Below are 26,012 nucleotides of genomic sequence, written 5' to 3' on the forward strand. Positions count from 1 at the left end.
ACTTACAGACCACGATAGGTATAAGGAAGGAAGAGGCCCAGGGAAGGGCAGTGCTTGGAGGCCCTGGGGAGAGAGCGATCGGGGTGGGGCAGGGAAGGAGGGATGGAGAGAAAGAGAGAAAACTGGCTCATCAGAGGAGCAGGGGCAATGGTGAGGTGGCTGGAGCCCTGCAAGCAAGGCCAGGCCATCCCGTGACGCTGTGCATGTGTCTAATTGCCACGAGAAGCCATGGAAAGGCTAATGCAAGTTGACAGCCATATTTAGGAGGTCACTCTGGCTGCTGTTGGTGCAAGCATGTCAAACTTGCGGCCCTCGGGTCGCATGCCTCGTTTATTTGGCCCGCGTTAGCCTTTGCGTTTGACATGCTGGTGTAGTGGATTGGAGCGGGGCGAGAGTGGAAGCAGGGAGCTGAGCTAGAAGGTGGGCAGTCGTCTAGGGAGCCTGGTGCTTAGGCTAAGTGGTGGGAGCAGAGAGAGAGGAGTAGCCACGTGCCAGGTGTCCAGGAAATGGAACAGGTAGCTCTGCAGGACGGGCTGGACATGGGGTGGAAGACTCCTAGGTCTCCGGCATGAGGAGTGAGCTGGGAATGAGAGAGGAACTGGCATGGGTGAGGAAGAGCAAGGCAACCTTCCTCTGGGGTGTGTGAAGGTGGAATGCCTGAAGCCCCTTGGAACAGAGGCATGCCATGGGGATCAGATGTATGGGCTGGAGGAGAGGCCACAGGCTGGGTGAGAGAAGGCTGCATGCATTGCTCAAGCCCCACCCGGTGTCTCCCTGCTGGCCTTGCCGAACTTAGGGGATGTTGTTGGCCTGGGCAAGGCCCTGATACCTAAGGAGCCAGCTAATAGCCACATAGCTCATGACATTGAAGGTCTGTGTCATGGGGCTCCCACCCCACCCCAGGTCTTGGTGCTGGTCAGTCCCCACCGTGGGGATTGCCAGGAAGCCAGTCTTCCCTCCTCTTGCTCTGCTTCCGCCAGTTGCCATGGCAAAGTCACCAGCCCCAGAGCGGGAGCTTGGCGAGAAGTGGCCAGAGAAGGCCCACTGCTTCCTCAGGCCTTTGCTGATGTCCTGCTTCTGGCTTCTCCCAGGATCCCCGGCTGCTGGCCACATGCGAATTCTTGTGCAAAACCCACACCCTGTTTGTTTTCCCCTCCGCCCAAATGGAGCCCCTGTTTGGTTAATTTCTTCTTGGTGGCTTATTTGGAGGCTGTTAAAACAGACCCAAGGGGACCCTCAGCAGCGATGGTTCCATATCTCATTATCTTTCCCAAACCCGATTATTAGCTCAGATTTTTCTGATCGCTAGCTGCTGTTCGTGATGAGTTGTGTGCCATTAATGCCAGCTGGTTCCCTTAAACAGGACCCACCATGCCAGGGAAAACGAGCTGGCATTCAGAGCCACCAGCCACTTGGCTTTTTAATTATAATGGGCTCCACCAAATGTTCCAGGCCAAAGGGCCCCAAGAAACCAGAACAGACGGGCTCCCAACCCCCGGTCTGCAGCCCACCCTGGCTCTCTCCTGGGCTGTGGCCATCCTCGCTGCTGGGACCATAGGGCCTGTGTTGGGGGCTGTAGGAGCCAAGGGGGTGAGTGGCCACTTGTCTTCCCTGTGTTCATGCCTGTCTGGCACCCGCCCATTATCCATGCCCAGGAAGGAGCCCGGGCCTTCTCCCAGCTATGCCGGTCCCCAGCCCCTTTCCTGGGCATGCGCCTGTTGGCCATGCTCTCAGAAACGTGTGTGTGTGTGTGTGTGTGTGTGTGTGTGTGCCTTACCCGGTCTGTGTTGGGGAGACTCCGGTTGGCCTTGGGGAAGGGGAGGCTGGAAGGGACCTGGGCCCCCGGCATGGCTCTCTCTCCTTTCCTCCTCTCCACCCTGGGCTCCCATGTGGGGTGCGGGAGACAGGCTGGGCCAGTCACTCTGGACTGTGCCATCCTAGCCCGGGAGGGGAAGGCTTGAGGTTAGGAGGCAAGTCTGAATGTTGCTACAACTGCGGCCCCTATTCCTCCTGCCCTGGGCCATACCCCAGCCCTGCCTGCCCGCACGCTCCCTGCTGGCTTCTTGGAGGGCTCCTGCTCCCCACTCCTCTCACACTCTGCCTCGGTCCAAATGAATGTGAGCGCTTTGAACCCAGACCTTCTGATTTCTAGCTTGGGGTGGGGAGTCCAAGAGCTCTGCCTTCCCCCTTCCACTCCTTGGGGCCCCAACCCCAAGCTTGTCTTTCCAGGGGGGCTTTACTGAGCAAACAGCCAGTTTAAATGGCATGTCAGGCATTAAAGCACTCCTCATTGAGGTGTGAGCCAATTGGAAATTAAATAGCACAGTGGTTAAGAACACAGCTTTGGAATTAGCAGTCCCCGGGTTCAATCCTAGCTTCACCTGCCTCCTAATAGCTGTCTGTCCTTGGACAAAATTACTTAACCTCCCTGAACCTGAACCTGTCTGAACTTCTCTGAATCCGTGAGGAGGGGCAACGCCCTATCTAAAAGCCTTGAAGTGGGGCCCGAGCTGGTTTTGTTCAGTGGATAGAGCGTCAGCCCCTGGACTGAAGGGTCCCAAGTTCAATTCAGATCAAGGGCACATCCCTCAGTTGCAGTTTCAATCTCCAGCCCTAGTCAGGGCCCATGCAGGAGGCAACCAGTTGGTGTGTCTCTCCGCATTTATTTTTTTCTCTCTCTCTTTCTCCTCTTCCTCTTCCTCCTCCTCCTCCTCCTCCTTCCTTCCACTCTCTCTAAAATATCAATGAGAAAATATCCTCAGATGAGGATTAACAATGACAACAAATAAAAAAAATAAAAGCCTTGTAGTGGGGTTTAATTGAGGTATTTCATGTGAGGTGAGTGGCCGGGCATCTCCCCATACCCTCCACACTTTCCCTCTCTGCATCTGTAGGAACATGTTCCCTGGTATTTGGGGGTGGGGGTGGGGGTGGGGGGAGAGCACCATTTGAGTCACAGAATTGAAAGTCACTGGCTGCTGGGAGCTGGGAGGACTGGGCTTGATGAGGTCCATCTCAGGCAGGGGCAGCCCTGAAGCAGGGCATCAGGGCCCAGTGTATGTGGCAGCTCCCAGGCTGCTCCGTCGCCCACCAAAATGTGTCCAAGCTGCCGTGCCTCCCAGCATCCCAGCATCCCTTGAACAAGCAGAGGACAAGGATTGGACTCTGAGCACCAGCTTGAGGCTTCCAAGGGAGGCCAGGCACCCAGGAGCCCAGGCTGGGTTTGTGCCTGGCAGCCCTCTGGCTCTGTGGGCCCCTGGGCTAGCCAACGGCTGGCTGGCTGGCACTTGCTGTCTTCCTGGGTCCCTGGACCGTCACTGCCGTGCCCTGCTTTGACTGCTGCAGGCACCCAGCAGCCCTGGAGGCCTCCCAAGGCTCAGCACCTTCCCCAATAATGCAGGGAGTTGGAGCCAGGGCCAGGGCTGTGGGTGCAGGTGGTCTGCTGAGCCAATAGGTGTGCCAGACCAGAGCAGGCAGCCCTCGGACTCCTCCCCGGGCCCTGCCTCAGGCCAGGAATAACGCACAGGGCAGGGCTGGCTCTGGCCTCCGTTGGGGAGCAGGGCCCTCTGCACACCTGTCTCCTGGCCGCATGCATCTTGCTTTCTCTCTCTCCATGCCTGTGCCTATGCTGTTTTCCCCACCCAAAGGCCCTGTTCCTCTGCCTGGACTACCTTCCCTCCTTCCCTCCTCTTCCCGTGGCTGATCTCTCCACCCACTCATCTCTTTATTGGTTCCTGGGTTTAATCCTCAGTCAGCGTGTACTATGTGCCATCCACCGCCTTCAGTGCTGGTCATACGAAGATGAAAAAGACACGGTGCCTCCCTCCCAGCCTGGCGGGGACATCACACCCGTGAGCGGCATTCTGAGTGCCGGGAAGGAGGGACTCCTGATGTGCAGGGCAGGGACTTCCTGCCAGGGAGAGGCGACCTCGTTCTTATGGAGCTTCGTTTATTGAGGCCTCTTACGCGAAACACTTATGTACATTCTCCTAACAGCCCTGGGATGCTGTAGATGTTGTCCCTTTTTACAGACAAGGAAACTGAGGCAAGGCTTAAGAGACTTTACGACTAAGGGTTAAAGCTCATTTACTCCCACTGTAGTAAGTGACACTGGAGGTGGAGATCAGAGGTGGGCCGTAAAAGAGCAGGTGTGGACTGAGTAGAGGAAGGAAGGCATCCCTGGCATAGGGACCAGCATGGGCAAAGGCCCTGAGGCCAGGAGTCTCATGCAGCATCTGATAAGCAGTAACCTGCACTCACAGAAGAGAACATGGGTGGCTGGGGGTTTGGGGAGTTGAGGTCATGGAGGCCAAGACTGCTGCATGGAGATGGTACCTTCCTGCACAGATCATGGGGAGGAGTGGGTGGTGGTGAATGTGATTGGATCTGTGTTCTAGAAAGACGAAGGGCAGCATGGGGATGGACTGGAGTGGGGAGAGCCCAAGGCAAAGGCCAAAGGTCTCTGGTGTCCTGGGCCGGGTGAGGGGATCTGGGGTGCGAGTGAAGACAAGCAGGGAGCCCAGGATGTCCACTGAAACCCCTTCTGCACCCCTGCCCTGCCCTGGGCTGCTCTGCTTGGCTCTGCAGGCACCTGTGGGCAGGTGCATGGATCTCACTCTCCTGAGGCCTCATGGTCTGGCCAGGCCCGTGCCTGGGCTCACAGCGGAGCCTCAGAAATGGGGTGCTGAGAGCCTGGGAATAAGGGGGTCCTACACTACATTTATTTGCAACAGAAACCACCCCACCTTCACTTTTCCCCTCCTCAGAGAGGCCGTGTGTGTGCGTGTGTGTGTGTGTGTGTGTGTGCGTGCGCTCGTGCGTGTGCATAGCTGATGCTTTACCTCATTCCTTCCCTAGGAGCTGGTTACCTGGGATGACAGGGCAGTGATGCTTTAAACAGCCGCACTGCAGCTCTGCAATTGAGGGTCTGGGGGACAGCGGCAGGGGAAGATGGCGCCCCTCGCTCTCCCCCCAGCCTGCCCCCGTCCTCCCACAGGCGGCTGTAGCACCGTGCACTTTCTCTGTTTTCTCTCTCCAAGGTGGGCCTTAATGTCTTGGTTCAGAAAGCCAACAAGTTCACCCCGGCCACCCGCCTTCTCGTCCAGAGATTTGTGCCCTTCCCCGCCGTAGGTAAGACCTGCACAGTGCTGAGCATCTGCATGTGTGTGCGTGTGCGTGTGTGTGCGCGTGCACACATACGTGTGCACGGGCATGTGGGGCTCTCAGGAGCACGTCAGCAGCTCTACACTCTCCTGACATGGGGTGGGGGGTGTTTCTTCGCAGGGACAACTGGAACAGAACATATGTAGATAGAGAAAAAGTGACAGGGGCCAGGCTGACTAGCCCTGTGTCCAAAATTCTACACAGGGATTCTTAACCTGGGACCCCAGGCTCCCGAAGGGTCAGAAGATAGAAGGCAGTGGATCCCATGAACTTGGTGGGGGAAGAATTTATACTAACCTCTAGCTGAAATGTAATGTTTCCTTCCATTATGAATGTAGGCAGCAAACCACAGTAATAAGCAGGTCGGGTGACTGTCACCAATAGAAATCACAGATGTTCCCACGTCTCATCACAGTTACAGAGATCTTAAAATATTGCTCAAAATTAATACCAATAGATCCACTTGTCGATCTTGTTTTTAATCATTAGTTAAAAAGCAGATCTATTACTGTATTACAATTTTTAAAGTATTTTGATAACGTTTCGATATGATTCCTTTGTGGTCCTATGTATTTTGTTTTATGCAGTTAGACACATTGTTTGGAGAGAGGTGCATGGGCCTTACCAGATTGTCCCAGGTTCCTGACCCAAAGCTCCTGCTAGTCTCGTGTTCCTGGGGTATTGTGGGCCCGTTAGGTTTCGGAGCCCCCAGGTACCTTTGGGTAATTGTGGGTGCGTGCGTGCGTGCGTGTGTGTGTGTGTGTGTGTGTGTGTGTGTGTAGAGGGGATCTCGCCTGCCTGCAGCCGAGTCCTTGCTGGTCTTGGCGTCTCTGAGCTCACAACAGATGCCCAGGCCTGGACCCGGAATCCCTCAAAGCCCAGCCTGGCTCTTAAGAAGCCCACGCCTTTTTTGGGAAGAGGACACCACAGTGGGAAGATTTTTAAAAATTAAAAAGAAATCAACAACATCGAAAGAAACCTGGGGCAGTCCGTGACTAGTAATCAAAAGAGGAGTATAAGCCAGTGTTTGACCCATGACACTGAGTTCTCCATCTGAGGCCAGAGGAGAGAGATGGGGGCCAGCCCACGGGCGCGGGGTCCTGTGCTGTCCTTGGTGCCAAGGCTCCGTCTGAAGAGCTGGGAGTCAGACCCAAGTTCATGGTCCAGACCCTGCTCTCCTCCTCCAGAGCTCAATTTCCCCATCTGTACAATGGGCACCAGTACTTACCTTTCTACAGGCCAGAGCTGTGGGAGGATCAAATGAGACCACAGACCAGACTCCCCTCCTAGGAGAGTGCTTGGAACCACCTGAAAAGCTCCCGGGAGATCATTCCTGGGCAGCCCCGCCTCCTCGATGGCCCAGAGGCTAATGAACTCCCAGGACCAACCTGCTCGATGAGCCTCGGCCAACCCAGATAATTGCTATAGCAACTCCACACTTTTAATGAACCCTCAGCTATTCCTAGTGCGGGCCATTAATGGAATAACTCTTTAGATCTGACTTTGTTAAGGGGCCTAATTGAGTGAATACAGCTGCTGTTCTTTGGGTCCTTGCCCTCCTGGGCTGGAGGGTTAGGTGCAGCCCGAGAAGGCGGCAGCTCTCAGCCGCACTGGACTGGATCTGGGACTCGGCTGAGATGTAATCTGTCCTTGAGCCAAGCTCCAGACAAGGACTCCGCCCGGGGCCCATTCCAGCCCTGCTCTACTGGCCATCTTGCTGTGTGACCTTGCGGTGGTCTTCACCTCTGTGAGGCTCCTGAAAGCAGGAGGAGGGTCCCTGCTCTCAGGGCTGACCCTTTCTGTCGTCCCCACCTGAGACTTTCTGTCTCTATTTGGGCTCCAGTTTGATTACTCTCCTGCCTTCTTGTTGGGGAGGAGCCCACAGCCCCTCGCACACCTGCAGCCACCCATGAGGGGCCTCGCGTTCCTGTGTATCCCTGGCCAGTTGCACAGGTTTGCACTCTGTGTGGTTTGCAGCCCTGAGAGTCCTAGGTTGCCAGGATCCGGAGAGAAGCAGGCCCTTCCTGGCCCCTTCCTCAGGCCCAATGCCCAAGTCCTGGCTGTGGACCTGCCTGTCTTCCACCGCCTGCCCAGTCTCCTCTCCCCCACATTCAAGCTTCCAGCTCTCTGGCCCCCAATGCCCATCCCAGGCTCAACTGCAAATGGGCGCTAGCTGACTCCCGTGGTCATTGCTGACGCAGTGGTAGTGGGCATGCCTCTCACTCTCCAGGGGCTCAAAATTCCCTTGGTCCTCAGGCCACCATCTAGTCCGTGCATGCGGCCTCCCTCCACCTTATCCCCAGGGGCCTCTGGCCAGGACAGAGCATCTCTAAGCTTTCCACGGCAGGCTAGTCCCACCAGCGGTTCACCCCTGCTTTCCACGGCAGGCTAGTCCCACCAGCGGTTCACCCCTGCTTTCCACGGCACGCTAGTCCCACCAGCGGTTCACCCCTGCTTTCCACGGCAGGCTGGCCAGACTGGGACAGGCCACAGCTCAGACCACCGAGAAGATGGCTCAGGACTTTCTTTACCTTGTAGAGCAGTGGTTCTCAACCTTCTGGCCCTTTAAATACAGTTCCTCCTGTTGTGACCCAACCATAAAATTATTTTCGTTGCTACTTCATAACTGTAATGTTGCTACTGTTATGAATCGTAATGTAAATATCTGATATGCAGGATGGTCTTAGGCGACCCCTGTGAAAGGGTCGTTCGACAGCCAAAGGGGTCGCGACCCACAGGTTGAGAACCGCTGTTGTAGAGGGTTCTTTGCCCCTTTGGAGGCCTGGACGGGTGGGGAGACAGGACTCACAGAGCTGTGAGTGCACAGGGGAAGTGACGGATTGAGCTCTGGTTGCTGGGATGTGTGTGTAGGAGGCTGGAACAAAAGGGGGTCTTCAGGGTGAGGGGGGTCCTGAAGGGGCTTCAGTGCACTGTGCTCAGAGGCCACCTCCCCACTCTGTCCCTCCTGGGCAGGCTGGAAACTCAGGCTCTGGGGAACCAGGAGACTCCCGGGGGTCAGTTGCTCCTTCCCACCGCTCTGTCCAGCTCCTCCCTGGGCTCCTGACCCAGGCTGAGGTCTGGGAAGCAGGAGGACAGCTCTCTGCACTGAGACCCATGAGCTGCCCAGGAGAGAGGCCTGAGACCCCTGGCCCAGGACACCTGGCTCACGCCTGGCTCTGCTACTCCTACCGTCTCTGGCCTTGGACCAGGTCCTATTTCAGCCCCTTTCTGCTGGGACTGCAGGCCTCCCCTGGGTTTGTAAAGCCCAGTATTCCTGGGGCTCCACAGCTCTCCCCATATCCCCCAGCCGACCTCTGTTCCCCTCAACTCTCCTCATTCTCTCTCTGGGAGGACCCTCGGGCAGAGGGAGCCATCCCATTTTACAGAAGAAGAAACCAGTTCAGACTCACTAAGGGTTATCCTGACCTGGCCACAGCCCAGGCTGCTCCAGTCACTCAAATAACCTTCACTGCAGTAGCTGGGAGACCGAGGGGCAGGGTCCAGAGGCCGGCTGTTCCGTGTCCCACCAGGAGCACCTCCAGTTTCGCCCCTGGTTTTTCAGCCGGGGTTGTGTGTGTGCATGTGCGTGTGCACGTGTGTGTGTGTGTGTGTGTGTGTGTGTGTGTGTGTGTGTGTAGTACGTGGGGAGCCACAAGGACACTCCCTGCAGCCTCTCCCCCGAGAGGGTTTCAGAGCTGTGCTGGGCCCTGGTCTAGAACAGCAATCATGTGGGAAATCTCGTTTCTATTTATACATGGACATGTTAGGAAAGACGGTGCGTGCTGGCATCGGAATCGATTGGGGACTGGTAATTAATTTGTTTAGACCTTAATTAATTCTCCAGTTCTTTCTTATTTGTGGACTGTCACGCTTAATTGTGTTTAGGAGCTCGAGCTTGGAGCAGGCCCTCCATTAATTGACGTGAGGTGGAAGTTAATGGTTTGGGGAGCTGGGCAAACAGTGTAATTAAAGGTCAATTGAGGAGGCATCGGAAAAATACAAACCTCCAGGTCCAGCCGTCAGGCTCCAGGCGCAGTCCATTCCCGCAGAGGCAGGCCCCATAGCAGCCTTCACGGGGGGCCTTGGGTGGGGGCTGGGAGCAGTGGCCAGCAAGAGGAGGTCCAGCCGGTGCCATGGCGAGAGGAGCAGATGCACCTTGTCAGGGATGGGCGGGGCAGGGGCTTTAGCCAGGAGCTGAAGGTGGAGACCCCAGGGTCACCTGGCAAGCACGGCCGTGTGCTCAGGCTCTTGTATATATGTGTGTAGGGGGCAGGGCAGGGAGCTCTGAAGGTCACCCCAGACTGCCTGGTTGAATCCATGCCGAGCAGGGGACCAGCAGGGCCCGGTGCTCATAAAGACCCCCATGTGGGCTCTGAGCTCCCCATGGGGAAGCCTAAGCCTTAGCACCCGCCCGCCGACTTCCTGCAGAGGGAGTAACCTTCCCGCATGGACCAGAAATGCCAGCCTGGGCATCTCTTTGCCGGGAAGTGACTTTTCCCTGTGCTGTCTCCGGCTCTCCGGCTCTCCGCAGTGGCTGCACCAGTCTGCATTCCCACCAGCAGTGCATGCGGGCGCCCTTTTCTCCTCATCCCCACCAGCACTTGTTGTCTGTTGATTTGTTGATGATAGCCATTCTGACCGGTGTGAGGTGATACTTCATTATGCTTTGAATTTGCATTTCTCTGATGATTATCAATGACATTGGGCATCTGTACAGAGGAATGTATTACTTTACAAAGGTCGAGTCCTGGGTGAAGCATGCAGGGCCCTTCCTTCCACTTCTCTGCCAGTGGCTTCACCTGCAGGGTAGCTCCCTGAAGATGGCACCAGCAATTCCAAAGGTCACATCCAGACCCACCACTGCCCAGAGGACAGGAGGCACTGCCTGCTACCTCTTCTTAAATAAAAGGAGTCTTTTCCTAGAAGTCCCCTGCCGCCATCCCTCATTGGCTAGGACCGATCACCTGTTCTTTCCTAACCAATTACTGTCAAGAAAGGGATTATTACAATTAGTTTAGACTAATCGTTTGGGGGTAGAATAGCGGTTGAGTCAGTCACCATAACCCTCCATAGAGTAATATTAGTAGCTCGTTGTCACTTATAATAAATACATTTCCCACTTCTCATCGCATAGCTTATGGAATAGATATTGCATGTCACACTCTGTATTCTAAGGTGCCTCTCGTACAGGAGGCATTAAGACAATAGCCACTGAGAAGAGGAGAGGGCTGTAGTTCTTGTTCACTTGAAGGAATGAATAAGCGTTCACTACATGTTCAATCCAAGTCACTTTCTTCAACACCACAGAGTATGAGTCTCAGCCTTCTCCACATCTTCCAGGGGCCGAAGGGTCAAGATTAGAGGTAGGGATCACGAGAGGCAATGGTGGTTGTGATGCTGTTCAGCAACCATTGTCCAAATGAGATGGTGTCACTTCAAAGCATACAAAAGAATATTGGGGATTTTTTTTATCTGCAGATCCTATTTGGTTATACTTGCAGTTTCATTTTTCCCCTTTACTTGCAGGAAAATGATTCCTGACGTTCTTCAGCTTCCTTAGGTAGTTTCAGACATATAGATGCCTAAGTGTCGGACCCATGAATAGGTCGCACCAATCCCTGCTGGCTTTCAAACTTTTATGATCGACTTCAAGAAGTTTGGCTACTTCTTTTCAATGTTTAAACAAGTAACACGTGATTCTATTCTCACTGTAAAAATGCAAACAGTGTAAAAAATTTTAGGGTAAAAAGTGGAAGTCCTGCGACACCCCCTAATTCCTAAATTTGGTTTCCTTCCCCAAGGAGACCACTCTGTGGTGTGAAGCTTCCAGAACCTCACTTGTGGGTTTCTGTGCACACAGATGTGTGTATACCAATTACAAGGCTTTGCATTCCGTAAACCATTCTGTACAGACTCGGTAGCTCTTTTCATATAGTTTGTTTTGGAGAGCTTCCCATGTAGACTCCGTAAATGGTGGACATTTAGGTTGTTTCTAATTATTTGCTCTTACAAACAGTGCTATAATTAACATCCTTGTAAATGTCTCTTTGTACATATGGGCAAGCATTTCTTTAGGGTAGCTATCTATGGTTTGGCAATTTCTGCTGCCTTTAATTGCATTGCCTGGTATCTGGCAGACGATCTTCCGCATGTACAATAACTTTTTGCGTCCGCGCTCCATTATAGTGTAAGTTTTAAAAAGAAGTTCTAGGCGACAATTAGGGATCTAAGTTTAAGTTCAAATTCTGTGTGGATCGCTGTAAGCAACTGAGGTGACGCTTGAATGAACAGATACACACGGCTAAGTTCACCCACGCCCGGGCAGTTGTGATGGGGAGCAGATAAGATCCCCCTCCCTCAAACACCCATTGTAAGGTATATCATGATTTTGCAAGCATTAAAATATGAGAAAAACGCATCTTGGGATAGAGGAGTTATGGTGTTTTATTTTCCCTAAGAGAATAGATAGCCTATTGCTTCACCCCCATATTTGAAGAGTCCTTCCCTTGTGAGTTGATATAATTGCTTTACTACTAACTCATCCTCCCTTCCCTCCTCGCCACAGGTGGATGTATCTCTGCACAACTTTTTTTCTTGTTGTTAATCCTCACCTGAGGATATTTTTTTCCCATTGATTTATTTTAGAGAGAGTGTGAGGGGAGGGGGGGGGGGAGAGCGAGAGGAAAACATCAATGTGAGAGAGACATATCGATTGATTGCCTCCTGCACACGCCTCCACCAGGGCGAGGATTGAACCTGCAACCCAGGTACTTGCCCTTGACAGGAAATTGAACCCGAAACCCTTGGGTGCTCCAGCCGATGCTCTAACCACTCAGACACACCAACCAGGGCTGGACTATTACCTTTTGATCCATGTGTCTGTTCCTATGTGTCTGTGGTAGTTCAGGGGGCAAGCTCTCCTGTAGTCTTATTTTTGAGAACTTTCTTGCACATTTGTCTTCCGTCTGCTGCTCTTGCTTCTTCCCACACTGTCCCTTTTACACGGGGCACTTCATAGCTGTTCACGCCCAGCATGATGGTGCATCGCGACGGGTCTGATGTGCGAACATCTGCAGCAGTCAAGACCACACTTTCCTCGGGACTTGACACGGCGCTTGCATCAGCACGCAGCGATCTCTCGTTCTCTCTCTCAGCCTGTGACATCTCCCAGCATCGCTGCTCCAACATCAGTTATGCCTGAGTCTTGAATGGTGTCAATCCGAGTTGAAAATGTGCCAGCTTCCTTAGCATTATCACTAACCCACTGTTTAATTAACCTGTACTACTGTCAACCGTTGATCATGCCAGTGTGCTAGAGAGGAGACCCGTGGCCACCCATGGTTGGCCTTGATCTTGGTTTCTCTCTCTCTCTCTCTCTCTCTCTCTCTCTCTTTTCCATTTGCTATTCCCTTGCGGCTCTCAGTGTCCGTGACTCAGGAGTGGACTGGTCAGGAACTGATGGGAGGGACCAGGATGGCTTGGGAGAAAGACAGCAGAACTGAATGTTCTGGGTGAGATCATGGAAATGAAATGACTGAAACAGGCCAGCAATCTCACTGCTCAAAGGTGATAGCAGCTAATCTGTGCATACAGCAGGTGCCCAATAAATGGACAGCCAGTATACATAGTCAACAGGAGAAATGACGGTGCATGTGCCATTTGAATAGGCAGTAAGGATGGGGGTGTTCCAAGGGAGGAGCCTGGGGATTGCCCTCATTCTGAGGTGGCTTTTAGGGTTTTCACTGCTTCCCCCCCCCGCCCCCCCCGCCCCCCCCCCCCAGACAGCTTAGAGGAGAGGGCAGCTTTCTCATTCTGAAGAGTGCCCTGGGGGCGCTGATGAGGAGAGGGAGGCTGGGTTTTCACTCCCTTTCATACTTTATCTTTCGTATCAAGTCATTTTGTGTTTGAACCAGAGTCCTGCTCTGTCCTGATGTGGCTACATCGCACATTTGAAAATTGAGGAGAGCAAGCAGGATGCCACCTAGGACTACTGGGCCATCAGCTCCAAATCCACACTCTTTTCTTTGTCTTTTTCCTACACACATACACACGCGCGCACACGCACACGCACACGCACACGCACACGCACACGCACACGCACACGCACAGCTAGAGATGTCTCCGCCTTTCCTGGCTCCCCTTGACCTGGCGTGAGCACTGGTGCAGAGGCTGTGACCCCATGCAGCCGCTTCATGCAGCCCCTCCTTCTGCACCCAGGGGGCGGGGGGAGCAGTTTGCAGTGAGCTGCCGCCTCCTGACCTGAAGCAGAGGCCCCTCCCCTGGACCACATTCCTGTAGCCTTGCCTTTCAGAACAGCAGTGGCGGAAGCTATTCTCTGAGGTCAGAGACCCATGCCTTTCAGGGCAGAAACCCCCGATGTCCTCTCCGGTGGTTGTGTTGGGTCTCCTGGGAACTGCAGGCCTGGCAGCTCCGGGGGTAAAGGACGAAGAGCATCCCTGTCACCGGCTAGGTGCCCTCCTTCCCAAGGCCACTGTGGGGGCCCTTCCTGGCCCTGAGCCCTGGGAGGGCCTGGGGCTGGCGGGAGCTCTCCTCTGAGAGTGAGGAGGGGGAGATTCGGCATCAGAATTAGAACCCAAGCCCCGTTGTCCTGAAGCCGGGGTTCCCAACCTCTCAGATCCACTTTCCTCATCCTGTGGGTCTCTAGACGTGCGTGACACAGGGGTTTTCAACATCAGCACTACTGACGTTTCGAGCTGGATAATTCTTTGCCGTGGGGCAGTGCTGTGCATTGTAGGATGTTTAGCAGCATCTCTGGCCTCTACCCACTAGATGGCCTATAGCAACCCCTACACACACCAGGCTGTGATCCATCAAAAATGTCTCCAAATGTTGCCAGATGTCTCACAACATCGCCCCCGGTTGAGAGCCACTGTATCAGACCACTGAGCCTGCCTGCCGTGTGGACAGGAGTGGCCTGGCGAGAGGAGGTCTGCCCGTGGGTACCAGTGCGGCTGAGTGTCTTGTGGAAACATGAGAGCTACTCAAAGATGACATCTGTGCTGTAAATACATTTAAAAACTGTATTTGGTCGCCTGCTTTTCTCTCCAAAGACTGCGGAGCCACTTGGTCTTCCCTCTGCCTGTTCCACCTTCCACTTTATTGAACAGGGAGACTGAGGCTTAGAGATCCCAGGGCCTCAAGCCACCCCTCACCTGCAGACCCTGTCCCCCAGCTGCGAGCACCCTGGGCCCCTCTGCTCCCCTGCGTTGGCTCAGGCACCAGGAGCATCTGCGGTCCTCCTCCCACTCCACCTGCCCACCAGGCCCTGCCGCCCTCCAGCTCCCCAAACCCGGGTGCCCCCCCCCCCCACTGGAGGGAGTGGGGAAGCAGCAGGTGTTGATGCTAATCAGCGTTCACAGCCCAGAACTGCAGTCGCTCCCAGGCTCACACACTCCCCAAAATTAAACACTCATTATACAAAATTAATTGACATTAATTAGCAAAAATTAAAACTTTAAACACAGCAAGGCGCTTTGGGGGGAGGAGTGAAGCAGGCGGGCTCCACATTTGTCACCCCCCACTCCCCACCCGCCCACCACCCCCTTGTTCCCCCACTTCCATCCTGGAGCAGAGCTGGGGGAGTTCAGGCGAGGTCAGCACCCACACCTAGCCTTGGGCCTGGGCCCAGGCCCAGCCCTGTGAGTCCCTGGGAAGGCTCCCGAAGCTAGCCACCAGCTCAAACTCTGGCATCCAGTGTTTAACTATGGATCCAGGAACCCTCCCCTCAGCCCAGGCCCCCATGATCTCAGCTGAGATGGGTGGGCATGGTCAAAGGATGAACCAGCCATCTGAAGCCAAAAGCAGAAGGTATTCCCGTAGCGCTGCCTGACCCCGCCCTCTCCCCACCTCCTGGGTGTCCGGAGGACCAGGCTCTGTGGCCTTTCAGCTCTGCCTCACTTTGCTATGTGACCTCGGATAAATCCCCCCGCCACACACACACATACACCCTGAGCCTCAATTTTCCATCCATATGATGAGGGGGCGGTGCTGGGTGAGCGCTGAGGTTCCTGCCGCTCTGGCACCTGCTGTCAGAGAAGCAAATCTCTGGGAACTTGATTCACTCTGAGGAGCAAGGGGCTGGATGTGGGGTGCTGAGTTGCTATGGGGGAGCATCAGGCACCCGTGGGGGATGTGTCTTCAGGCCCCAGAGCCCCCCAGATGGGCACCCCTTTGGCCTGCCTGCAGGGGGCAGTCTCCTTGATAACTGGCCGCTCTCTAAGCCCTGAGCAGTTCCCCCTTCCTCCCTAACACTGGTTGTTTTCCAGCCTTGCGCACCAGGTTCCCAAGGTCCCCCAAACCCCTCACCAAGCTGATAGGCACCAGGACCACACCTTCCCCCGCTGCACTTGCACACAAGCTTGGTGTCTATTCAGAACTTCCTTGCTTGGGCTGGGGAGTCTGGGGCGAAGGTGGAGCCCAGGGGTCCTACCAAGTGGAATGACATCCCCCCCCCCTCACTCCTGCTCCCTTCTCTCTCTCCAGCCAGCGCCAATATCTGCAACGTGGTCCTGATGCGGTACGGGGAGCTGGAAGAAGGGATCGATGTCCTGGACAGCGATGGCAACCTCGTGGGCTCCTCCAGGATCGCAGCCAGACATGTGGGTCCTCCTGGGCCTCAGGGGGCGGAGCATGGGGGTGGGGGTGGGGGGCAGCCACAGGGAGGGTGTTGGTTTCCCCTAAATGTTTTCATTCCTCAAAGACTTTTGCCCACAGCACCCTTGCTTTGTCCTCTTAATCTCGCCTCCTCACCCTGCCCCACCTGCCCTCTGTATGAGCCCCAGCCTGGAGGTCTGGTCCAGCCACGCCCATCCCCTAGGCATCCCTGTTTCTCTCCAAGTGCCCTGTCCTCACCACTGTGAGCTGTCCCCATCTCTCGTAGCAGCCCCTCAGGACCCAGCTTCTCTGATCTGTTAATTGGCGAGGGCAGAATAGGCCCCGGAGCTTTCCCTTCCCTCCCAGGACCGGGACCCTGTCCCCTGGGCTTTCACGTCCTCCTGGGTAAGATGAGGAAGTGTGGGCTCGGGTGCTTGTGGTTCTGTGCTAATAAGCACTCCTGCACTTGGTGCTTCGCTGGGGAGTGAGGAGTGAGTGTGCTAAGGTGTGGGATTTCAGGCTTGCCCCAGGCCTTGCGGGTGGCTGGAGAAGAATGTTTTGTTACTGGAAGGCCCTTTCCCACCTCTGGTTTCACCCTCCTCACCCACTCCAGCAGTTGTAATATTTTTTTAACTCCAGTATGCTTGTGTCCAGCCCTCTTCCCAGTGGTGATCAGTGGCTCTCCCGGCTCTGGCTTCCAAGGGCTGGGACAGGGGGGTTCGGCTGCGAGGTAGCCAAGCATTTCTGCTCCAGGCCCTGTCCCTCCTCAGTTCCCACAGGGGCCCGAGTGGAACCTCTGTCAGGGTGGCCTCCTCTATGAGCCTCCAGTGTAGGGAGAGCCCTCCCTCATCCAGCCCTCCCCTCCCCACTGTTTCGGGGGAAGTGAGTGCCCACCCAAGGCTCTGAAGGGAAGGGGCTCAGGTTGCCGGTGCCAATGCTGCCTGCGCCCTCTGCTTCCCACACACGGGCTCTGGGCCCCTCATTCCCGCTTGGGAGGGAGGCTGGAGGGACCCTCTCCCAGGCCTTCCTAAGGCTGGTCACAAAGAACCCCAGTTCCTGGGAGAAATTTCCAACCCCGAGCCTGTCCTCAGAAGGGATTTGGCCTCCGTCTCCTACCTGGTACCAACCTCCTCTCTAGCCCTATACTCTTTCTTGACTTGCTGTGAGGGAGGCTGATGTTGATGGTCCTCTTCCTGGTCCAAATGGCAGGAGCCCCAAGCTCTCTGCAGCCCTGGGTGTTCCCCAGCCTGGCTACAGCCCCTTGCTGTCTAAGGCAGTGGTCGGCAAACTCATTAGTCAACAGAGCCAAATATCAACAGTACAACAATTGAAATTTCTTTTGAGAGCCAAATTTTTTAAACTTAAACTATATAGGTAGGTACATTGCTATTAACTTAATTAGGGTACTCCTAAGGCTTAGGAAGAGCCACACTCAAGGGGCCAAAGAGCCGCATGTGCGAGCCGCAGGTTGCCGACCACGGGTCTAAGGGAAGACCAGGGACCCGGGGGACTACCAGTCATTCCTGGAGGGACCAAGCCTGTGGGGTTAAATGGACTCCCCACAATGACCGGCAGAGTGCAGGGGTGCCACAGCTGTGCCCTGACTGTGTGCCCTGCTGGGAATCCCAAGGGACCCCCAGAGCCAGGCCCAGGCAGGGCCCATTGGGAGACTCGCAGACACTCAGTGGAAGTGCCTCCCCCTGGTCTCCAAGAAAGCCGCCTCCTCCTCGGACCTTTGTCTTTAAGGGATGTCCGAGAACAGCAACTCCCAGAGTCTCTGTCCCCCCTCGGCACCAGGCCCCAGCTCTTTGCTGGGGTCCTTCCAGGGCCTGCTTAGATTTTAGAGCATCTCAAGTTTTCCTGCTGCTTCCCCCCAAGCCCCTGCACCTGCCACCCACCCGAGGCACCCCCTTGGGCACTTCTGTGTTGCTGTCCCACCCCCACATATGGCAGGTGTCGGGGACCTGCTCTTCAAATGTGTGTGATGAGAAGATGGGGGTGGCTTTTCTCGGTTGTTGGAGTATGGCTTCGTGAGCAAATCCATGAATTATTCCACTCAGCCAGGCCTGCTTAGCACTGATGCACACACCTCGGGGCTCTGGGGTGGGATTGGCTGCCAGGCGGCTGTGCTCGGACCGGGGAGCCCCACTCACCACAGCCTCCGCTTGCTCCTCAGGCCCTGCTGGAGACGGCGCTGACGCGAGTGGTCCTCCCCATGCCCATCCTGGTGCTCCCTCCAATCGTCATGTCCATGCTGGAGAAGTGAGTTGGGGCAGTCAGGACCGTGGGGCCACCACTGGGCAGGAGGGGGGAGGGGGGCTGCTTGCCCAGGTCAAGGGATGGGATGGTGGGGCAGTTTATTCAGACTCTCCCAGGCAATGCGACTGGAATCTGAGAATTCATGGACTTTAACTGTGCAGGACCCCGTGCTAGGTGCTGGGGAGGCTAGCCCTGCCCTGAAGAACTGGAGATTCTGGCGTGTGTGAGTCTGTGTGCATACATGTGTGTGTGTGCATGTGTGTGTGTGTGTGTGTGTGTGTGTGTGTGCGTGTACACGCGCTGTTGCTGCACAGGGCAGGACCAGTTGTGAAGAGAGTGTGAGGACTAAATATGGAGCCAGCACCACCCCTTCCAGGCATCCACCATGAGGCATGTCACTGTCGTGGAGCCTCAGTTTCTCCATTTCTAAAACGCGGACAGTAGCAACCTCCCTGCCTCCCTCAGAGGGATGCTCTGAGAACACAGGCTTGCCATGACTGGAAAGAAATGAAGGAACACAATAACAAAACAATGGTAGAGTGATTGTATTAATTAATGGGTGTGAAATTGAGTCGTGAGGACTGAAATGCTGCTGGAAGGAGAAGAAGCTGAGCAGGGAGGGGGGGAGGGGCCAGGACCCATCTTCACGTGGTTTGGGCAGGAATAGGGTGAATCCAGGAGGAAAGGAGTGGGGAAGGGCCTAGGTGGGGGGAACAAGATGAATAAAAACCTGAAGGTACAGACCCCTGGGGTGCAGGTAATACAGAGGTGACAGCTGTCTCCCTCCTGGGGGTGAGCTCAGTTGGGCCTAGGGGCGGCGTGAGATAAGGGAAGGGTTGGGGCACCCCCTCTGGGGTTCTGGGGCAGGATGTTCTCCTCAGCATGGAGACCTTCTTATTCCCACAACACGAATTATAATAACAGCTAATATTCATCAAGCACTTGACTACATCCCAGTCCTCTCAGCCAGGCCTCTGCCCAAATCCCATCCCAAAGAGGCCCTCCCTGACCACCCCATGGAGCTAACAGACACCCCACTCCCCTCACATTGCCTTATTTTTATTCACAGCACTTAGCAATCTCTGAGATCTTTTATCTGGTTGTCTATTATCTGTCCACTTTACTAGAATGTAATCTTCGTAAAGACAAGTAAATCCCTTTTATTTACTGCCCTGCAAAGCATCTAGCACAGTTCCCAGCACACAGTAGATGCTTCGTGTTTGTTAATGAATGAATGAATGAATGAATGAATGAATGAAGTGAATCATTTAGCCTTCACAACAGTGCAATGAGGTAAATACGGTTTCTGGTTTTACCATATTCCATGAGGAAAGGAAGGCGAAGGCTTTATCACCTGCTTACAGTTGTACCCTAGGAAATGGCAGAGGCAGGCGTGGCCCAGGACTGTGGCTGCAAAGCTGTGCTCTTCCTGCCACACTGGCTGCCTCTTGGGTCTTCAGATCACCTCACATAACCAGCATGTCTTTGGGCCCTGCCCTGCATGGAGACTGGGGAAGAGCAGATTTGGGGGCCTGACCTCAGAAAGCCTGCATCATGATAGGGGAGATGGGTAGACCCACACACAGGTCAGCGGCAGGTGGGACGGGGCCATGTGTGAGCAGGATCAGGTGACCTTGAGGGGAGGGAGCACTGTGGGCCCAGCAGCAAGGAAGGCTGGTCCACAGGAGAGGGGCTGCAGTTGACTTTGAGAGCAGAATGGGACTTTGGCAGGAGGGAGGGCTTTCTGGGCAACAGTGGGCCTGTTGCGTAGACAGCAGGGAGTCAGCCCAACAGAAGCAAAGTGTGCCCCACCCTTACACCTCCCCCCTCCTCCCCTGCTGCCAGGTGTGAGGGTGGAGCACCTGGTCAGGGCACGGTATGTTGAGCTGAGCCCGGGATAGAAGACAATTAATCTCGTATGTAAGTTGCAAAACTAAACAGATCCTGGGAAGGCAATTGCTTCTGTGCCCCTGAGCCTTGTATACGAGCTGCCTTGTGAACTGAGGCTGTCCCCAAATACCAGCCACTGCAGTACACAAGACACCACGGAGAAATTGGGAAGGTAGGGCTTCTGTCTTCTAGATGACCAAGTCCTGAGCCTGGAGTTTCCTGGGGGGGGGGGGGTGGGGGGGGGATGTGGTCTGTGAGGCCTTCCTGGTTGGCATCTGAGTTGAGTTTCCAGAAAGTGCAGTGACCCTTAGTGTCCCATTTGTTTGGGAGCTTAAATTCAGCTTTGAGAGGCACGAAGGTGGGTGGGATGGTTCTAGTTCTGAGCCTCCCTCGCCTGGGATCTGCTCAGAGCCTGGCTGCCACGGGTCTGGCTCAGCTCAAGGTCCAAAGAAGCCCCTTGGGCTCGTACAGACAGGTTGGCTTTGTACTTGGCTGGTCCTTCCCTGAGGCCTCTTGGACAGTCTCTGGGGAGAAGGAAGAGTCCAGCCTGGGTCCTCCCAGGAATATCAAAATGAAGAAGACCCAGTTTGTGCCCTCAAAGACTTACTAATTCACGGACATGGCGGCACTGCAAGGCTGGGCGGTGGGAGGGCCAGTGTAGCAGCACCTGCTGAGACTCCTGGTAGGAAAATGAACTCTGGGTTCTTGCTCTGTCACTATTGGGCCGGTTTGGTTCAAGAGACTCCCTCAGCCTCAGTTTCCCACCTGGAGGATGCCGACTCTGCCAGCTTCTCCATTTTGTCCCCTGGGGCCTGGCATCCGGCAGGCCCTTGGCTCCTTGCAGGGGTCCCACTGAGCACCCCATGGCCTTCCTCTGCGGGGTGCTAGTGGCAGGGCCCTGCTGAGGAGGGGGTGGAGAGGTGGCCCCACCCTTGATGAGGGAGCCAGAGGGAAAAGACAAAAGAACACTTACCAAGCAGCCTGCTTGCAAATTAATGGAGCGCAAACTCGAACTGCTCCAAGTGCTGAGGGAATGCATAGCAGTGGGGATAGGAGCTGTTCGTTGTGTGTGGGGCTGGAGCCCAGCTCGCTTCGCCTGTGGCCTCAGTCTCTCCTCTCTGCGAGGAACCCTCTGACCTGCCTGAAGCCTTGGGTTTCCTGCAGGAGAGAGTGGGCCCCAGGACGTCCAGGTGTCCCTGGCTCTGAGACCGAAAGGAAAGGTGTCTGAAGTCAGAAGCAGAGGAGCCTCAGCTCCCAGCCCACAGTGCGGGCCTCCCTCTGAGGGTGCCCACTCCCCAGCACACATCCTCTCACCTAGCACAGCCTCGCTGCTGAGGAGGAGGCTGGTTTTAGACCCAGGCTGGGGGATTGGGAGATCGGCCCCTCCTCCACAGTCTCCCTAACTCCCAGGCAAGTGCGGGGCTCTCTGCCCTCAGCCCCCCACCCCTGTCCCTGGAGTTCACCCCTCACCCCAGCCTGGGTTTCAGCTGGGTCTGGGGTTCAGCTCACACCCTCCATGGTGGTTCCTGAGGCCGCTCCTGCCTCCTTCATTCCTTGGGATCCGGGTCTTTCCTTTCTCCCAGGCAGTCGCACATCTCTCCATCTGCATATTTTAATTCCCCCAGCTGCCTTTCCCATCCCTCCCTGCCATTTCCCACCTCTCCTCCCCTCCCCCTGTCCTGCTGTGTTCACTCTAGTGCCTGGGCTGGGCTGGGACTTCTACGGAGGCTCCCGCTTGGCTGCAGTCTCAGGCCTGCCTCCTTCTGGACTTCCTGAGTCCCCTTCCCCGTGGGGACTTCAGCCAGCCACCCCGAGGGAGAAGCCAGCATCACGGCCCCACATAGAAGGGGGACCGTCTGGAGTTCCCAAGGATGAGTTCATGGCCTGCCTCTCACCTGCCACCTTCTTTCTCCCTGACACCTTCCTTGCCCTCAGCGACCCCTGGGAATGAGGTCCTGCCTACCTTCCAAAGCTTCGCAGAGCCGGGCCCCAGGTCTGTGTGCAAGTCCGGAGGGTGAGCCCTGTATCCCACCCCCTTGTCCTGCTGGAGAAATCGATCCTCATTAAAAAGGTCTCAGGGCCCATCTCAGCCTTTCTCCTGGCCCCTCCATGACTCCCGTGGAAGCCCAGGCGGCCTGGGGCTGAGTCCATGGCTGGTGGGAGGCTTGCGTGGAGGAGAGGGAGAGCGTGGGGCCACTGGACCGAGGCCAAGGGGGAGGTCAGATGGGCTTGAGTTTGATTCAGGCACTTTTTGTCCTGCAACTCTTGATGCTGTGGAAACTCCCTCTCCAGCAACTCAATTCGGGCTTAATTCAACAGCTGGACAGATCTTGAGGTCTGGGCTGGTGGGAAGGGCTGGAGGATCCCCCCTCTTTCCTGCACATACGAGGGCAATAACAACGCACAATTACTCAGCACTGACTCTGTCCAGGCCTTTCACTTGCATAGAGTGGACAAGTACCTGGATCTTACTGGTTCTTTAGCAGGAACATCCTGGACCAGGGTTTCTCAGAAGTGACTGGGACCGATCACCTGTTTTAGACTCATGAAGGTTGTTTGAAATGCAGGTTCCCAGGTGCTGTACCAACTGAATCAGGATTTCATGGGGAAGGGACCCTTGGGTGTCTGCATTTTCAACCAGCTGCCTAGACACCAAGTTTGAGAACTGCTGCTCCGTAGTAGCTGTCTGCCCCAGGCCAAGTGCTCCTGGGATTCTTGTCCCAGCAGGTGAAGGTGGTGTGGGGTTTACCCGCCCCCCACCGAGGCCCTGCCCCCAGGAGGGCCTCTCACCTGCCAGTGGCCACAGGCAGTCCTGCTCTGGCAAGAGCCCGAGTTATATTGTCTTCATGCCAGGAACCAGTCACAGGCCTGTGGAAGCTGACACAGTGACTGAGGTCAGACTTAGCCCACCCAGCATCCCCTGGCAAGTGGTCCAGTCATCTATCCTGCTGGCACACCCTACCCTAGACCTCCCCAAGCAGGTGCTCAGGGTCCTCACCATACAATACGGTGGACAACACAGTAAAGGAATATCTGCCAGTTGGTATGCCCCCAATCTGTCTGGACAGTCCTTTTTGTCATGGATCTGGGGGGCCCCGGGCCTGGAGGGAGGTTTTTCATACCCCTCTCCTGCCCGGGAATCCCATCTTCGAAGCTTGTCCTGGAGAGTGGGTGTCAGCTGTGACATGCTGGCGATGAAACTTGGGTCCTGAAGGCAGGAGCCAGGAGCAGCACGGGTGGCAGCACTTGCAGGGAGTCAGGAGTCCAGGCAGCAGCCAGCTGGCCTCCCTCAGATCCAGCTTTGGCCTTGGGCAAGTCACTGCCCATCTCTGTGGCTCTTGGATTGAAGTTGATGAATAGTCAGTGGGGTATGTTCTGTCCCCACACACAGAGGGGGTCATCCCCTCCCGGTTGTGTGTATATGTGTGTGTGTGTACATGTGTATGCGCATACATGGGTATGTGTGAATGCACGTGTGCACGTGTGTGAGTGTGTATACATGTGTGGGTGCATAAGGCTCTGATGGACAACATGGTGAAGATATATGTGTGCATGTGTGCACATGTATGTGTATATGTGTCTGTAAAAGGCTCTGATGGACAACACAGTGAAGTTATGTGTGTGTGTGTGTGTGTGTGTGCACATGTATGTGCCCGTGTGTGTGTGTGGTCTGACTCCTCCCCTGCACTTGGCACCTACTCTGGTTTGTTTGCTATTTCATGATGTGCTACCTTCGAAGGTGATCTTACCTCCTGTGTGTCTCTCCAGGCACAGAGGCGACAGCCTCCTCTGTTGTGTCCGCCACATGTTTGCACAGGGCTGGACACATGGTGGGGTGTGGGAAGGGCCCCCACAAGTGCTCATATATGATTTATGGGTGAGAGTTCAACCAGCAATGTCCTTCAGGGCAGGGTGCACTTGGGGAAGATGCAAAGACAGAGTTCCACCGCAACCATTTAGTCACGGGCTGGCATTGGCCTGGAACCATGCTGCCCTGGTCCTGCATTCTGGTGGGACCCAGTGTGGTGACCCAGGGCTGCTCACCCCATCTCAGCTCTCACAGCTGGCCTCCTCTCCCCACAGGACGGCTCTTCTGCAGGCGCGTCCCCGGCTGCTCCTCCCTGTGCAAAGCCTCGTGTGCCTGGCAGCCTTCGGCCTGGCCCTGCCTCTGGCCATCAGCCTCTTCCCACAGATGTCAGAGGTCAGTGAGGGGAGGGGCTAAAGGGCAGGACAGGAGGATGTAGTTAGGCCATTCATTAACAAATCCTTATTCAGCGCTGACGCCCTCACACTGGGCTAGGTGCTGGGGTTAGAACCATGAATGAGACAGACATCTCTGAGCTCAGGGTGAAGCAGTGAACACAACAATGAAACAGGGAATAGAAAATGAAGGATGAGGATTGTTAGGGTAGGACCAACTGAGCTGGATGTGGGAAGAGATAGTGGAAGCGCCCCAACAGAGCCTTGAGGGAAGTGGCATTTTCTGGGACCTAAAGGAAGGGTTAGAGTTGGCTGGGCGCACAGTGGGCGATGGGACACATGGGCTGAGGTCACCTGGGATGAAGGCAGCACATAGCATGTTCAAGAGCTGAGCAAAGTCTGCAGCTGGAGCAGAGAGTGGAGCAAGGTGAGGTGGGTCAGGTGCAAACTTGGGAGCCAACGCAGAGGGTCATTGTCATCAGAAGGAAGGGTTGAGCAAAGCAGGACCACAGATGCTGATTTTGAACGGTCCCCACGGCTGCATGGCGAGGCTGGGTTGGAGCTCTGGGGGAGAAGCAGCCATCAGGAGGCTGTGGCTGGCGTCCAGCGAGAGATGATGGCGGCTTGGACCAGGCTGTTGGCAGTGGGCATTGAGAGAAGCGGGTCCTTTCCGAGAGAGTTAGGAGGCAGCTTCGTGAGAATTGAGGAGCTGCATGTGGTGGGAGGGAAAGGGAGCTGCAGGATGTGTGCCCAGCTTTCTGGTTTCGAACAACCAGGCAGATGAAGGTACCACGTGATGAGATGGAGGCACAAGGCGGGACCGGTTTGAGGGAGGACAGCGTGTTGCAATGGATGGCCACGTGGGGTTGGAGGAGCCTGGGGGAGTTGGCACTGGGTCTGGGAGACAGAAGTAGGGCCACCAACATAAGAGATAGTAACGGAATTGAGGGCGTAGTGGGACCCGCCAGTGAGCCTGTGGAGGAAGGAGGTGCTCGGGTAGGGCTGGTGACTAAGGATGAGTGACCAGGGAGGCAGGGGCAAAGCCAAGCGGGATTCGGGGCTGGTGGGCCAATCACAGAGTCAGACGCTCTGAGAGGTGAAGCTCCGGGAGGTTGAAGAGTGTCTGGGTGTCTCGGGCAGTGAAGGCAAACCCTGACCCAAGGGGCAGGTCCAGCTGAGGGGCGAGGAACCGGGTGGCAGGGCGGAATGCTTGGCATCAACGGAAAAAAGAGAAACAGACCCGCAGCTGGAACGAGGTGTGGGATCAAGAGAAGCTTTTATTTATTTTCCCCTTTTTATTTTTATTTTTTAAAACTTTTAGTTGGATTTATTGGGGTGACATTGGTTAGTAAAACCACATAGGTTTCAGGCGTACAATTCTATAATACATCATCTGTAGATCGTACTGTGTGTTCACCACCCCAAGTCAAGTCTCCTTCCATCAGCATTTATCCCCCCTTTACCCTCTGCTGCCTCCCTCACCCCCCTTTCCCTCTGGCATTCGCCATACTGTTGTCTGTGTCTATGCGCACCCCTATGTTATTTACAATAGCCAAGATTTGGAAGCACCTACGTGTCCATAGTAAAATGAGCGGATAAAAGAACTGTGCCACATGTACACAATGGAATACCACTCGGCCATAAAGAAGAAGGAAATCTTACCTTTGCGACAACATGGATAGACCTGGAGAGCATTATGCCAAGTGACATAAGCCAGCCAGAGAAAGACAAGTACCATATGATTTCACTCACATGTGGGATTTGATACACAAAATAAGCTAACAAACACCATAGAAACAGATTCATAGATGTTTCCCCTTTTATAAACGGGAGGAAGTGGCACTTGTTTGTGCAACAGGAACACACCAAGAGAGAAGTGGAGAAAG

The 26,012-nt window shown here is 55.1% G+C and overlaps 1 protein-coding gene across 5 annotated transcripts in view; it reads left to right on the forward strand.

The window, feature by feature from the left end:
* SFXN5 (sideroflexin 5) overlaps positions 1 to 26,012 on the forward strand; it is a gene marked incomplete at both ends in the record, with an annotated part of 100,751 nt that overhangs the window by 57,311 nt on the left and 17,428 nt on the right. For 3 of the 5 annotated variants that reach the window (XM_081101099.1, XM_081101100.1, XM_081101102.1), the window contains 4 exons: positions 5,040 to 5,130; positions 15,667 to 15,782; positions 17,954 to 18,039; positions 24,010 to 24,127. In XM_081101099.1, coding sequence (XP_080957225.1) covers positions 5,040 to 5,130; positions 15,667 to 15,782; positions 17,954 to 18,039; positions 24,010 to 24,127 — 411 coding nt within the window. Of the gene's footprint in view, positions 1 to 5,039; positions 5,131 to 10,689; positions 11,589 to 15,666; positions 15,783 to 17,953; positions 18,040 to 24,009; positions 24,128 to 26,012 lie in introns of those variants that run through there. The other 2 variants (XM_081101103.1, XM_081101101.1) reach the window with 2 other exon arrangements.

This window comes from Myotis nattereri, assembly GCF_964212035.1.
Source record: "Myotis nattereri genome assembly, chromosome: 10".
Classification (NCBI taxonomy): Eukaryota; Metazoa; Chordata; class Mammalia; order Chiroptera; family Vespertilionidae; genus Myotis; species Myotis nattereri.